Consider the following 16224-nt stretch of genomic DNA (forward strand, 5'->3'; position numbering starts at 1 on the left):
AATTGTAACGGGCATTCTTAGTTCAACGATCGACGAGCACGTTTGTTACTATCGCCTCCGCCGAGTGTCTCAGTTCTTTTGCGGGCGCAAGTCAGCCCAATAAAGAGCTTCTTCGCTGCCCTCCAAAAGTATTGATTTGTGTCATCGGCCTTGTTACCACCACGCGACCATATATTAAGTCAAAAGATAAAGTATAAAAAAAAGACATGTGGGCAAGAGAAAACTCTAATTTTTTTTTAAAGGTCTATGTCTTTCTTTTTGTGCACAACGCCAGGTATATTTAATCATTGAGGTACATGTCACGTGTGCACGCTGCAACTGGCGGAATCAAGGCAGCTGTTTGGCCCATTGCTCGATCAACTCGTATTCGTTGAAATTCAGATCCGTAAGAGCTTCCAATGACGTGTCGTTCTTTTGCAAATGGACAGGGTCATTTGTTGATCCATTATAGACCTGAAAACGAAACAATCACACTCTTAGTGTGTTGTTGAAAGCAACAGTAGAATATTAGAGGAGCTATATCGTGCGCTTTTCACTGTCGAATGGCTTGGATACCTTTCGTCCATTTCGAACTGTGACACAACCAAGCTGCTTAGCAGAAATAAACGTTTTCTGCAATCATTTAGTAATTAATGTTCCAGAGCCACTCTGTCATACCACCACGCGAGTTCATCATTCTGAAATATGCTTCAAAACAGAATACTTAAAAACTATTTGAAAATATGTACATTATACAACTAAATGTTTCTATTATCATCGTACCAATGGACTATACTAATTGCAGGGTGAATGCCTCCCTTAAATTCCTCCAATTAACCAGGTCCTATACAAGCGGACTCCTCTTAACCAGTGCTAACTTCTTAACATCATAAGCCGACCTCACTATCTGCTGCATCCTCCCAAGTAGCACACATTACTTGGCCACCTGGGGCCCGTATGGGCAAGTTGGGCTTGGGTAACCACAATAACACCCATGAGGGCCCACTTTAGGGATTAAGCGGGCAAGCCCAATTTGGGCTTGTCCCTGCTTTTTCCATCTTGGCATCATATAGGCGCGGAAAGGGCTAACTGATTACATATTCCCACATCTGGCCCTCAAGGGTCCCGCTTGGGAAATTTTAGGGCCGATGCAAATAAAATTTGGGCTCTGTGTAGGAAAAGCCTGGGCTAATCTAATTGGGGCTGCCCACTCAAAAGCCAAAGAGATCCCGCTTGGGCTGCGGCGGGGCTAAATACGGGTATGCCCGCACATTGCCTACATGGGACCCTTGAGGGGTACTTGAGGGAAGGTCAGACAAAAATGTGGAATTCATGCCGAAAATTCCTGGGCTGCCCCAAATAGGGCTGCCCATCAAAAACCTCGATAATTTCCGCATGGCCGTTAGCGGGGCAGGCAAGTACTCTTTCCCGCTTCCGCCCGCATCGGTCTCTTGCGGGGCAATTTAGGGCAGATGCAATGCAATGTGGGCCTAAAGCAAATAGATGACGGGCTAGTCCGATAGGGGCTGTCCACGCAAAAACCGAATTGGTCCCACATGGTTAGCGGCCGGGCTGAAAAGCGAGCACACCACCACGCTGCCCACACGGGTATTTCTTGGGCTACTTGCGGGAAAATTCAACATATATTCGTAGTCCATGCGGTAAAAATAAGGTCAGCCCAATTGGGGCGGCCCATGAAAGGCCGCAGTGGGCGCCAAATTGGCCGTAGGCGGGCATACCGCTCTGAAACGTCTCCACCCTATCTTTAAGGCACCATTTTATTTATGTAAATCATGTTATACCGGCCACTAATTGCCTCTTCTGGAGGTTTCACATAACTGTCCTAAGCATATATATGCAATGAATAAAGACTATCTATGTTTACTCTACAAACTACGTTAATTATGCAGTATCGACAGAAAATATGCAACAGTAACTGTTCCGCTTTACGAGTATGTACTGAACGACCTCCAAATGTTTCCTACGTCATTACTATTCTGCACGCAGCACCGAAATAAATATTCATACCAACAAGTTGGGGTGATGTGGGCGAGCCCACAATATTGTAGTGTTGGGAATAAATTTCTCTCATGTTACTGAGTGTAGCATAGAAGCAAAAAAAAATAGTGCCTAATGTTTCACGCTTGATTATTAGAACTTGAGCAGCCCTGAAAAAGCCTGATTCAACCCATGAGGGCAGCACGTGGGTCAGCCCGAAACGGACTGGCTTTCGCAAATCCCGCGCTTGTACAATTCAGGTATTGGAGGGATTAATCGACTTAAAAAATAAAACCTTGATCAATGGGATGTCATTGCCTGCACAAACGTGGGACCCATTAGTGGTTCTGGTGTGCTGCCCACATTCGTCTACCTGGGTTGAATGCCGGCAGCCCTATTTGGGCTGCATGCGGGCAGCCCCATTTGGGCTGCCCACACGGATACAGTTTGGGACCGATCGCGGCGAAATTGGGCAGCCCACGCGGGGCCCCTCTGGGTACGTGTTGCAAATCCCGCATGGGGCCCGTATGGGCTGCCCTCACGGGCCCAACGCGGGCCCCCACGCCATAGCCCACTTAGTGCTACTTGGGCTGTTTTGCTTCCATTTCCTTCGTACCCATTTTGCCACCCTTTTCGACCATTGTTTATCCTCTATTCGCACTACGCGCCCTGCTAATGCCAGGTTGTTCTCACTGATTTCCATATAAATTTATTTAAGTCAAATTATTTCTCTGCCCAGCTTTGCGTCCATCCTATTTGTTAATTTGAGCCTGCCCATTCCGTTAATAGTTCAGCGGGTTGTCCTCAGTCTAAGCAGAAACGTCTTTGATAGCTTCCACATTTCAGCCCCATAGGGAGGACATGTGGCATATATACTTTCCCTTGAACAATACCGTTAAGTTTTTCAGCATAATCTACGAGTACTTGCCTAATGCGATGCATCCAAATCTTATTCACCTGTTATTTCCCTTCCGTCCTACTACTTGTCCTAAGTAGGCATATTCGCGGACCACTTTCAGTGCTTCGCTATTTATTCTAAGCTGCTGTTCCTTGAGTAGGCTGCTGCTTGAGTAGGCTTAGTGTTCTGTATACTTATGTTAATACCTATATTTGCGCTTCTCCTGTCTAGGTCATCAATCAATATTTGCATATCATCCCCATACGTACTTAGCATGGCAATGTCATTGGCGAATCAACGATTACTTCTCCATAACGCTCATCCTTAAACTGCTCAGATTCAAAGTATTTTAATACTTTCTCTAAACAAGCTGGCAAGTGCTGGGGACTTCGTGGTGAGTTGTTTATCAGTTTTATTTTTAGCTGTCTTATGCATTTCTTAATACAGAACAATGATTGCTGTGAAGTCACTATAGATATCCTCCAGTAGTTTACCATACAGCTACTCTACACCTTAATTTCGCAGTGCCTGCATGTCTGCCGTGGTTTCGACTAAGTCAAATGATTTTTCGTTTTCAGTGAATGCTATGTATAAACGCTGGCTATATACAGAAAATGTTTCTATAGCCAGGTTGATGGTATAAATATCATAATTAGTTTTTACCGCTTCCCAAAACGGGAATGATCCTTTAATTCGTTAGTTAGTCTAAAGTTGCCCTGAGTCTACTAGCAATTACCTTAGTAAATACCTTGTACATAACGGATGGTAGGCTTATTGGTCTGTAACTTTTCAAGTCTTACCTTCCACTTTTTATGAAGTACGATAATTTAGTGGCACTCTGATTGCCACCAGGCACTGCGTATGGAGGCTGGCCAGTTGTTTATTGCTATATCCCCTCCGTCCTTCAACAACCGATCGTAACTTAATTTGTCGTTAGCTGCTTTCTCCGTTTCCATAGCTTCTCAATCCTTCCTACCCTCGTCGTTCGTCACTGGCAGAACGTCTGACTCCTCGTCACTGCTGTCAGTCTCAACATTAATCTGACTACTTCGGTGAATACAGGTGAGTATAGAACACCTCGACTACGTTTACTACCTTGTCCATGTTATTACATTGGCCGTCTGGTTCACAAGCACATGCTCTTGATTTTCCATGTGCCTAATTTCCTTTTCACCACTTTAATGCTACCTCCGTTCTTTAGAGCATGCTTGATTTTCTTTATCTTATATGTTCATGTCAGACACTTTGCACCTATTGATTACCTTTGATACCGTGCCACTTCTATCTTCTCTATGGAGCTCGCATTATAATAAACATTCAAATATAAGATGGTTCTGCACGCACGTGTCTCCCAAAACATCGTAAAAATGCCGTGAATTACAGCCTAAGCTTACAAATGAGTACTGTAAAGAGGAGGTATAAATGATCAGCTTCAAGCGCATCCTCATGCTCTCCAATATTAACACGGGGAATCACGCTCCTTTAGCACTCTCCTGTCACTCTCCTTTAGCAGAAAAACCTAAAGTGCCTTCGTCCATAACCGCACGCAGATTGGTGTGCTATTAAGCCATGGCTAAACACAAATGGCTGAAAAAGAAAGCATATTCAGTTCAGGCTTATTTCACACAACTATTAACATTTATTGCTCTTTTAGAACCTTCAATAGTGTCGTGTGTTTCTAATTCCGAGGGTGTTAATTGTGAAATACAAAGATTCTCAAAGGGAACATATTCAAAGGGAGCTGTGGCCAACCATAGAAGAATAGGCTCTATAGCAAAGATGGTGTGCGACGGAGGAAGTTGTAAGCTGAACCACAGAATCGCAGAATCGCAAAAACAAAGTAGGGGTGCATCTTGAAAAAAACGAAAGTAGGAATAAGACACATGAAACCTATTTGAGTATTATCTTGTCAAAAAGACAAAAATCTAGCAAAAAAATACACGAGCCAGATAAAGTACATGCCATGCACATACAGTTGTCTTCTTTGTAATTGAATGTTAGCGTTCAGTGCCAAACCGCTTCTAGTGACACCAGTATGGTCCTTGAAACGGCAATAATAGTTCAAGGTCAGACAGCGCGTGTAGCTGTTCGACTTAAACGGGGGAACTTCTGTGGAACGCAATCAAATCTGAAGGTATCAGTAAAGAAGTAATTGAATTGCTAAAGAAATTATACAGAGATAATAAAGTTGCGAATATATGGTAGGGGCTAGAACCAGATCTGCTGTCGAATTATGCAAAGGACTAAGGCAAGAATTTACAGTATCACCGCTGTCGTTCATGATTTACATGAAGTATATGGAAAAGAGTCTACAGAAAAGCAACCTGTACTTTAATCTCTCGTATAAGCTAGGTATAACAGTAGAACAAACTGTTGCATGGTTATTGTATGAAGACGACATTGTCCATCAGCCAGTTACCAGAAAGATTTGCAAGCATTGGTTAATATGTGTGAATACGAAGGTCAGTTTACCTTCAGTGCAATTGTTTGAAAGTATTGAATCAATTCAGTGATAAAACGCTGACAATAAAAGGCAGTGAGATACTTGCAGAATATAAGTACTTCTGGTGTGGACAGGTATACATGGAAAAACGGGAGCAGGCCACCTGTACGAAGGGGCGAAGGGATGCAGCGATAATGGGGCACATGGCATTAGGGGTGTAAAACAGATATGCAGTATTTAAAGGTATTTATAAGGAAATAATGGTACCAGAGCTTACATTCGGAAACGCGGCCTTGTTCTTAAGGGCTGAAGTTTAGTCGGGGTTAGGAATAAACGAATGACCTGTGGCGAGGTTACCACTTGGAGCTTACGACAAAGCTTCAAACGAAGCAGAGTAGGGAGACAGGGTCTTGGCGTACGAGAGGCTCAGAGAAAAATGTTGTAAGAATAAAGCCTCAGCAAAATAGATGACAACACGCGGCCTTCAAAGTGTTTAAGTACCTATACCAAAAGGGCTATGACTCACAGTGACGGAAGAGGACCAGAAAACTATCCAGTAAGTGTCTAAGAAGGCAGGACGGGGAAATAAAGAACATTAAACGAGAGCTACAGAACACAGAGGCTAAAAACTGGGATTCTTAAATGGAAAAGAAGCCGACACTAGATATATGTACACAATAGAAAAAAAAGGATTAAGAAGGAAACCTTCTATGACTATTCAAAACGCAGCCGCCTTCTTTTCAAGGCCAGCTGACGATGCCTTAGAACAGAAGCTTGTTTTTCGCGCTGTTCTACACAATGCCTTAGAACTTGAAGCTACAGAAGGAAGTTTAGTCAAGAAGATGAAACTTGTGCTATGTGAGGAAAACGCTCATAAACGACTGAACATCTTGTACAACAGTGTAGCAGTATCCATCCAGATGTCGATGCGGACATTTTTACTCTAGCCGAGCTCCTGGGGTTTAGAGGTAACAAGGGAGACGTGAACGATTCGGCAGCAGGGATAAACAAGAGACGTTTAGAAGATTGGTGGATGAATAGCAGGGAGGGGAAGCATGGAAGCTAAATGGAAATGTACGTACGTACGTACGTACGTACGTACTACATACGTACATACGTAAGTACATCGGTACATACATACATACATACATACATACATACATACATACATACATACATACATACATACATACATACATACATACATACATACATACATACATACATACATACATACATACATACATACATACATACATACATACATACATACATACATACATACATACATACATACATACATACATACATACATACATACATACATACATACATACAGACATACATACTACGTACCGTCTGTTGCAGAAGTTTGCGGCCCAACGCGCCGGGCAGAGGAGCAGTATCGCTCCCGAGAGGCGGCGCTGCGCCCGCCGGCGCTGCCTGGTGACCCAAGTAGCACAAAGTGGGCTATGACGTGGGGGCCCGCGTTGGGCCCGTGAGGGCAGCCCATACGGGCCCCATGCGGGATTTGCAACACGTACCCAGAGGGGCCCCGCTTGGGCTGCCCAATTCTGCCGCTATCGGTCCCAATCTGTATCCGTGTGGGCAGCCCAAATAGGGCTGCCCGCATTCAGCCCAGGTAGACGAATATGGGCAGCACACCAGAATCATTATTGGGTCCCACATTTGTGCAGGCAATGCCATCCCATTGATCAAGGTTTTAATTTTTAAGTCGATTAATCCCTCCAATACCTGAATTATACAGGCGCGGGATTTGCGAAAGCCACTCCGTTTTGGGCTGGCCCACGTGCTGCCCTGATGGGTTCAATCTGGCATTTTCGGGGCTGCCCAAATTCCAATAATCAATTGTGAAACATTATGCGCTATTTTTTTCCTTGTATGCGACACTCAGTAACATTAGAGAAATTTATTCCCAACACTACACTAATGTGGGCTGGTCCACATCAACCCCAACATGTTGGTCTGAATATTTATTTCGGTGGTGCGTGTAGAATAGTAATGCCGCAGGAAACATTTGGAAGTCGTTCAGTGCATACACGTAAAGCGGAACAGTTACTGTTGCATATTTTCTGTCGACACTGCAGAATTAACATAGTTGTTAGAGTAAAAATAAATAGTCTTTATTCATTGCATAGGTATGCTTAGGACAGTTATGTGAAACCTCCAGAAGAGGCAATTAGTAGCCGGTATAACATGATTTACATAAATAAAATAGTGCCTTAAAGATAGGGTGGAGACGTTTCAGAGCGGTAAGCCCGCCTACGGCCAATTTGGGGCCCTCTGCGGCTTTTAATGGGCTGCCCCAATTGGGCTGATCTTGATTTTACCGCATGGACTACGAATATATATTGCAATTTCCCGCAAGTACCCCAAGAAATACCCGTGTGGGCAGCGTGGCGGTGTGGTCGCTTTTCAGCCCGGCCGCAAACCATGCGGGACATATTCGGTTTTTGCGTGGGCAGCCCCAATCGGACTAGCCCGTCATCTATTTGCTGTAGGCCCCCATTTGCATCGCATCTGCCCTAAATTGCCCCGCAAGAGACCGATGCGGGCAGAAGTGGGAAGGAGCAATTGCCTGCCCCGCTATGGCCCACGCGGAAATTATCTAGGTTTTTGGTGGGCAACCCTATTTGGGGCAGCCCAGGAAATTTCTGCATGAATTCCAGATTTTCGTCTGACCTTCCCTCAAGTACCCCTCAAGGGTCCCATGTAGGCAATGTGCGGGCATACCCGTATTTAGCCCCGCCGCGGCCCATGCGGGACCTATTCGGCTTTTGAGTGGGCAGCCCCAATTAGATCAGCCCATGCGTTTCCTACACAAAGCCCAAATTTCATTTGCATCGGCACTAAAATTTCCCAAGCGGGACCCTTGAGGGCCAGATGTGGGAATATGTACTCAGTTAGCTCTTTCCACGCCTACATAATGCCCAGATGGAAAAAACAGGGGAAAGCCCAATTTGGGTTTGCCCGCTTGATCCCTAAAGCGGGCCCTCGTGGGTGTTATTGTGGTTGCCTAAGCCCATCTTGCCCATACGGGCCCCCGACGGGCCATGTAATGTGTGCTACTTGGGGACGTAGCTATAAAGAGTGAGGAGGCTTGTTCTCTTCTCCTCATCCCACGGTTGATATCGCACATCTTTGCTCTCAACCGCGGGATGAGGAGAAGAGAACAAGCCTCCTCACTCTTTATAGCTACGTCACCAGGCAGCGCCAGCGTGCGCAGCGCCGCCTCTCGGGAGCGATACTGCTCCTCTGCCCGGCGCGTTGGGCCGCAAACTTCTGCAACAGACGGTACATATGTACATATGAACATATGTACGTATATGCACGTACATATTTAAATACGTACGAACATATGTAGGAACATATGTACATATATGTACGTAGTATGTACATATGTCCATCCATCCATCCATCCATCCATCCGTCCGTCCGTCCGTCCGTCCGTCCGTCCGTCCGTCCATCCATCCATCCATCCGTCCGTCCGTCCGTCCGTCCGTCCGTCCGTCCGTCCATCCATCCATCCATCCATCCATTAATCCATCCATCCATCCATCCTGGTCAGGCCCTTCGCATAGTGTTTGATAAAGCGTCATTGCTGATGCAGCGTACGTTTTCTGTGGTACAAGTAATATTTTAAAACTAGAGGCCGCACCCACTCCTTCTTATAGTTCTATAACAGGATGGGACTTCAGAATCCACTGCATTATTGCATAGTGAAATACTCGCGATTTATATCCGACATTTACAAGCTGTAAGCTCAGTTGCACCGTCTTGTCACGCAGCAGTTACAAATTCACAATAATTGACCAGAAGAGGAACGGCTGGCTTTTGTTCAAGGAGATAGTACTGTGGAGAAATATTTTGGATAAAAATATCCCTTTTAGCGGTGCCAATAAGAGGACCTACGCTGTGACTCTGCGGGGTGGGTGGGTACGCTTCTTCACATTATCTGCACCAAATGTAAACATGTGCAGGTAGGTACCTACACCTCTGTTGATAACTTAAATTTAGACACAAATATGCTGCATAATCGAATATATTTAAAGAGATCAGTGGCATACAACCTTGATACTGTTGTTTCACACGCAAGAGCGGCAGCAAGATGAAACTATGGAGCACAATCTGGAAGCAAGCAAACCGCAGTGTGTGATGCCTGCAAATGGCTTACACAACTAGCCAACAATATGTAAACTTTTGTTTAGAACATGTAAAACCACTTCACCTGTCTTTGTATCTACAATAGCTTTTTGGTACTAGCAAGCGGCATTATATATTGTAAAGTTTGGTTTGGTTTCTGGGGTTTATCGTCCCAAAGCGTCTCAGGCTATGAGACGCCGTAGTGGAGGACTCCAGAAATTTCGACTACCTGCGGTGTCTTAACGTGCAGTGACATCGCACAGCACACGGACGCTACTCGTTTCGTCTCCATCGATATAGAGTAAAGTATACTGAGTGGTTCAAAATATATTTCTACATTTTGAAAATTTGTGCAATGCTTTGTATACGTTGTTACAGAGATTGTATATCTTTCTTCAGATTTATCTGTATATCAGTGTTCTATTTGAATTCATTGTTTATTGCATCCCTGGTAAATTAGAACTGTAACTTATATTAACCAACATGATTCTTCGTTTCTTGCCTGCTGCTTGCTATGCACGTCCAAGGGAATGGGAAGGCCTCGTCAGGACACATAATGTTATCTTTTGTTTTTACTCGTGTACGTACTTAACATTTTGAAGTTAGCTGCGAACAGTTATTTAGTGGACACTGCAGACACCAGAGGACAACCAAAAATGTAGTAGTTGAAATAATGCACAGGAAAAGAATACAAAATAGAAAACACAGATGTGGAAACAAATGTAATATTTCATGTTATTCATCCTATGGCCAAGCTGCAAGAATGTTCCAGTTTAATATTGTACCTGTGAATGTGCTCAGGAAACAATAAGGAGAAAGTTGCTGGAGAACTTCTAAACGATCGCTTTATTTCTGATTTATTTTTTTCTTTTCCGCTCTTATGCACGTGGTAAGTAATCAGATAAATTTTTGTATCCTCGTGAGAAAACATCCTATGGCAAACGTGATAATTATCCTCGCGATGGTGTCGCCTCTTCAATACCTGTATTCCGTGATAAAAGAGTGAACTAGATTTCCACTGTTAAAAGTTATATAATTATCTAGTGTATGCAACTCCACATCATACGTCTGAAATTCCTGAGGGCTCACTACAGTATTTGCTATGTGAATGCGGTGAGCACAGAATTAGACAGTCCATAAGCTGGCATTTTTCATGTAATGCTTTGCAAAAGGGAAGCAACCACTCTTCCAGCACATGGAACTGCAAGCAGTGTACAGGCTTTACTCAACAGTATTAACGCTTACCGATATAACGTCGTCGGTTGTGCGGAAAGCCCTGAGCTCAATCGCTCTCCGGATTGAATCAGATTGTTGTCCTCTGCTGCGATTAAAATAAAAACAAGCATTTTTGTGAAATGCAGTATTGCCATGAATATTGTATCACAACATGTATTAGTAACTTTCTCTTAATAACTTAACTTCACACCAAAAGCATGTTGGCTGGCAGTACATGAGACCATAAGCATGGCGCTCTGATCGTTTCTCTTTTAATCTCTGGAACACTGACTGTGCATTGCGGTTGCAGCGGAAGTTGTAAATGCTTATATTTAGTGAACGTAACACAGGCAGCAAATTTGAAGCAGGTAGAATGCAGAGTATCAGCTTGATATGAAAAAAAAAGGAACCGTAGTTTACAGAAATTCCTAGATTGCAAATACTTCGTCGACTGTTTACGGCCATTACATAGCACAAATTTCATAACCGTTTGACGTAAAAACGCGTAAGGAAGCAGGTTTATTAGAACGTAGCCAAGTTTTCCTAATAAAATGGAACTTACTCAGGAATATCGTCACCGGAAAGTATACTCAATGTTCGTATGATTTTCCCGCGTATTTTTGCAGACAGGCGCACTCCGGTGGTGCCTTCGCTGTCCAGATCTCTGTGTAGCACGTCCACCGCAAGACTGTGAACAATTAGAGCAATTATAGGTGAGCTCACTGGCACCACTCTCTCAAATGCCTTGAGTGAATAGTCTAATTATTTTACGCAAGTGATTGAAAGAAACCGCTAGATATGAAAATTACACTATCATAATTCAGTCTCAAAAACTACATCGTCAAAGCAGAAAAAATAAAGTAATTGGCTCTACATTTCGTCTAAAAAAACGATTCCCGAGATAATTAACTTCGTCTACCTGCTTGAACACAAGTTTCAGACATTGTCGTCATTGATTTTCTTTCACACGGCGTAAAATATTTCGGCGTTGGATGTACGCCAAAAGTTTTTTTAATCAATTAATGACAATGGCGCTATAATCGCCCGAATCGTGACAGGTTCCGCTGTCTGGTTGTTCGCGCTGCACCGTCAGTGCTCGCCAAAAGCGCCATCTTATTAGCCACAATGATGCTAGAATAGAAAGCAGGGCTGTTAAGGGACCTTGTGTGAAGAGACGATGTGAAAGGATTAAGGCCAGCTTTATTTCTAAGTAAGCAGGCCCCTTCTTGCACTATTTCGCATTGGCCCAGCCTTCTTAGCTATAGACACGGCTTCTTGCGGAGTCGCCGAGATCGATAATGTTTCAGCTCAGTAGCGAGATTGCTTTTAAGGGCACTTCTACTGTACGTGTCATTGGGTTTACCTGTTTTTGTCATGATCAGCAACCGCTGCGCCTCATTAACGTACTGTTAGCCCTACCCGTTATCTATCAGCTTAGCGATGCACCTGTCAGCATTCCCGCATGCATTTCTGGCTGTAAAAGCCACTATTGGCAACATACGCGACCCTTCCTCCATTTGAACGACGATTTGCAAGATGAAAATTTTCCTGGCGCATCACGAGAGGCTACCATTTCAACAGGGTTCGCTAAGAGCAGCCGCTTTGACGTCAAAGCTTCCGAAAGCAATTTTAATCTCGTTTCGCCACCCCTGATTCGAGTTTCTACCAGGGTGATCAGAAAGGTATTTTTTTCTGTTCCCTTCCATTAGGACAAAAGGACTTAAGGTCGAACGATATTCGCCCTGGGTTATCTGGAATATGAACCTGAGCCGTTTCAATTATAATACGACTGACAAGGCATCTGACACCATAGAAAAAGTCAGCTTTTTTTTTCAGTTCGTCAGATTGCTAACCAAGCCTAATCCATATTCAGCGGGGTATTGTCAATCGCGTCTCATTTTGTTGTATTTCCCGCGACGCAATCAATATGATTGGGGCGAAACGAGACCACTGGATGCACCTTTGTTCTGTACTGGGCGCATTCCAACCCATTATAAAAACGACAAACTTAAATGGAGTGATTCTACCTCATGTCGATTACAACTGTCCAAAATACATGGCAGTTACGATTTCCATCACGTCTCTATGCCTATACCCCTGTGTAACCAGTACGATGGAGACATTTACCATGCAGGCTAACGCAAGTTGTTCTTCAGTCATGCATGCAAATTGTAAGATAACTTCAAAGTAATCATGTGTAGATTATTTGCCTAAAACATCCGGTTGTTGTCACGTGCGCCGAAGTAAAGCGCTCGACTAGTGTATTCATAACGTCTCTAACACGTAACAAGCTGCCCGATTAGGAATAAGGCTTAAGATAAGAATCTAGTAGAAACTAAAAATATATGAAGAAGGACGTTTCGCCGAAATATTTCCCTTCAACAATGTAATTACAAAATTCTGATGTAAACGCCCAACGGCAGCAACGTCAGATTAAATGCTGCCCTGTCCACAAAACATTAAGAGCCTGTAAACCATGCTGTAGGGTTTGGATAGGACTACGGCAACAATTTCGTCCATGCCAGCTCACAAACCTATTGATTGTCAATTTCTGTAGTAAAGGTAGCATAGATTTGAATGGCCTAAATATAGTTTAAATAAAGAACGCAGCACTAAGGTCCACTTTAAATTCCCGAATACATTCGAAGGTAAATAGGCATTAAAACATCCTGTTATTGCACGTCATCGTAGCGCTGTGCTTAGTCACGCAGCTTTAGATGAGGAGTGGGCTTTAAGATGGCCTGGCATAAATACTTCCTCTTTCTCAGTAACTGTGCACCTCTACAAAGGGGATTCATTAGATCATATTCGTTAAAGCGATTTATGGCAGTTTTTTAAGGGGCGATATTACGTCGCCCATTGATTTGTCGTTATACCAGAGACAGAAAACTAGTCGCGCACTTTAGCACTCAAATGAAGGGCTCACCTTTCCTGACTGGCTTCGGCGACTCCCTCACGCAAGCAGGCAGCCAAAGCCAGGCGCATAGAGATGGGAGCCCCCTTCACCTTCGCATTGAAATCGTCATCATTTGACACTTCAGAGCCGATTCTGCATGCCACCGCTTCAGGCGATATAAGCGTGCGAGCTTGCACAGTCCTGCGCATGAAGAAGTGCCGTGAGAGGCAGCATGGAAGTTTAGCAAAGACACAGCTGCTCCGCATTGCTGTACTGGCTACGCCGTTGCTCTGATCGCAAAAGTCTACATTTTTAGTGAACGAGCAATACGCTATCAATAAGTACCATGGTTCTGCTGCCAAAATAAATTAGAGGTACAGAACCCAGGAGCATGACGGCAGTGTAACAAAACCCTATCTCAATAACTGCACTCTTTTTTTACGTCCGGTGAATAAAAACGTTCTCGCGCATTTCGTGAATTTGCCGCTTGCTGTCGTGTTTAAAAAAAGGTTACAGCTTTCACACAGAACAGGGTGGCGCAAGACATGTTGTTGGCTCTCGGAAGCGCTCAGCTGCTTAATATTCCGTTTCTCATTCCGACTCTTTTCTTCCACTCCAATCCTTTTCGCTCCTACTTCGCATTTTTTCTCTGCGAAGCCGAGGAATGCCAGAAGAGTTATATTGTCTCTAGAGTGGCACAGCTTCAGTTGAGGACGTGTGTGACAGTTGAGTTTTCTCGACACGGCAAACAGTTGTGAGGACGTTTACAATTTCACACTTAACGTCCCTACCCGAAGCGACCACGCAAGGGCCAGCGCAGTAGGCTCGTACATTTTGACGCAAACCTCGGCGCCGTACTGAACACCAAGGCGAGACAACATCGCCAGCAGCGTAGATACCATGCCGGCGGCGGTCATAGTATCTCTACTTGAAGCTCTCTTGTGATGGTGCGCTATGCAACGACAGCCATATAAAGGATTTCGCCCAAATGCAGGGTCCGCCAAACACATTAGCTCGGCGACGTAGGTATTGTCTGTCTGTGGTAGTAAACGGCAGAATAGTGCCCACGGTGTAACGCGGAGCGCAGTCGTAAAAGAGATAGAATGGACTGCATCCGGTCGATTCATAAGTAGCGGTATTGAAAGCGTGTAAGAAGTACAGCCGTTTATGTCATGGTTAGGGGTGCAAAACTATCAGTAAATTGACTATCGCAGTATCGATAGCTTTTTTTTTACACTCTGGATAGCCTAAAATCTATCGATAGAACTACGGCCTTATCAGCACCACATGACAATGTCATTTGCGCGATAAACATTGTGATATGAACAGCGTCTACGTAAACCTAGCCAAACCTGCAGCGGAAGTGATGTTCGATGAACAGCCGCACATTGAGTGAATAACGCTAATATGTGCCATAAACCGCGGCTTGCCTACACTTTACAGTAACCCTATCGATGAACTATCGATAGTGCAATCGATAAACATATCGATAGCGTTACTATAAAGTGTAGCCCAGCCGCAATTTGTGGCACACATTAGCGTTATTTGCTAATATGTGCGGCTGTTTATTGTCCTAGGATTCCGCTGCAGGTTTTGCTGAGCTTTCATAGACATTGTTCATATCACGATGTTTATCACGCAAATGATATTGCCACGTGGGGGTGTTAAAGCCAATGGCAACAAGTGAAGAGTGCACTAAAGAAACTCTTTATTGAGCTTACTTTCGCCCGCAAAAGAACAAAGCAACTCGACGTCGGCGATAGAAACAAACGTGTTTTCTGGTCGTCAAGCTCAGATTGATTGCGCACATATCAACGCTCAATTTAAAGCTTGCTAAGAAACATCTATATAAATCCGCAAACGGTGACTAGCATAACCTGGAATATTGTCAAAACACACTCGATTGTCTGAAATCGTCGATATGCATCTCGGCGCATCATGCACGACAAAGAAAATGATAAAGCGTCGTCTCGTGACAACATGAAGAAACACAAAGAATACAGAAACGAGCCGCGCCCAGGAATCACAGTGATAAGGTCCCATGCCGGCGGCTGTCAGACAAGAACAAATGAAGAAATTTTGATTAAATCGCGGCATTACTCCCCCCTTAAGAAAGCATCGCCTCGATGCTTACGAAATGAACACATAAATATAAAATACGAGACATTAAAACAAGTAGCGCCTTTAGCACGCGTAATAGTGCTTTAGCGCACAAGGACGATTTTTGGGCGCGTCTTGCGCCGCTGGGATGTGATCGTGCCGTCGGGAATGACTTGATAACTAAGCGGCCCTTAGTACCGCCACAGGAGCTTTTCACTCAGTCCGCGGTGGCGTATCGGCGTCCAAACACACACTTGGAATTCCGGCCTGTACTCTGCGTCGCATCGTCGCAAGTTGTACTGCCGGGTGTGTTGCTGATTTTTGATGCGGATCCGGGCCATTCGTCGGGCTTCCTCTGCACGCTGCAGGTAGGCGGCGAAGTCATGGTTGTCTTCTGTCCCGTTCGAAGCTTCCCGTTGACCGTCGTTGTGTGCTCCTTGCCATACACAAGCATCAATGGGGTCGCTCGGGTTGCCTCCTGGATGGCCGTATTATACGCGAAGACCATGAACGAATGGATGGCGTCTCAGG

The 16224-nt window shown here is 44.4% G+C and overlaps 1 protein-coding gene across 1 annotated transcript; it reads right to left on the reverse strand.

Moving 5' to 3' along the window:
- Positions 1-327: 327 nt before the first annotated feature.
- On the reverse strand, positions 328-14510 carry LOC146186651 (uncharacterized). Its single transcript, XM_084608074.1, has 5 exons — positions 14425-14510; positions 13624-13794; positions 11260-11385; positions 10728-10803; positions 328-453 (listed from the first exon to the last, which is right to left on the reverse strand). The coding sequence occupies exons 1-5, from the start codon at positions 14508-14510 to the stop codon at positions 328-330; spliced, it is 585 nt and encodes a 194-aa protein (XP_084464200.1).
- Positions 14511-16224: the final 1714 nt, after the last annotated feature.

This window comes from Amblyomma maculatum, chromosome 6 (assembly GCF_055883805.1).
Source record: "Amblyomma maculatum isolate TAMU_Amacu chromosome 6, ASM5588380v1, whole genome shotgun sequence".
Taxonomy (NCBI): Eukaryota; Metazoa; Arthropoda; class Arachnida; order Ixodida; family Ixodidae; genus Amblyomma; species Amblyomma maculatum.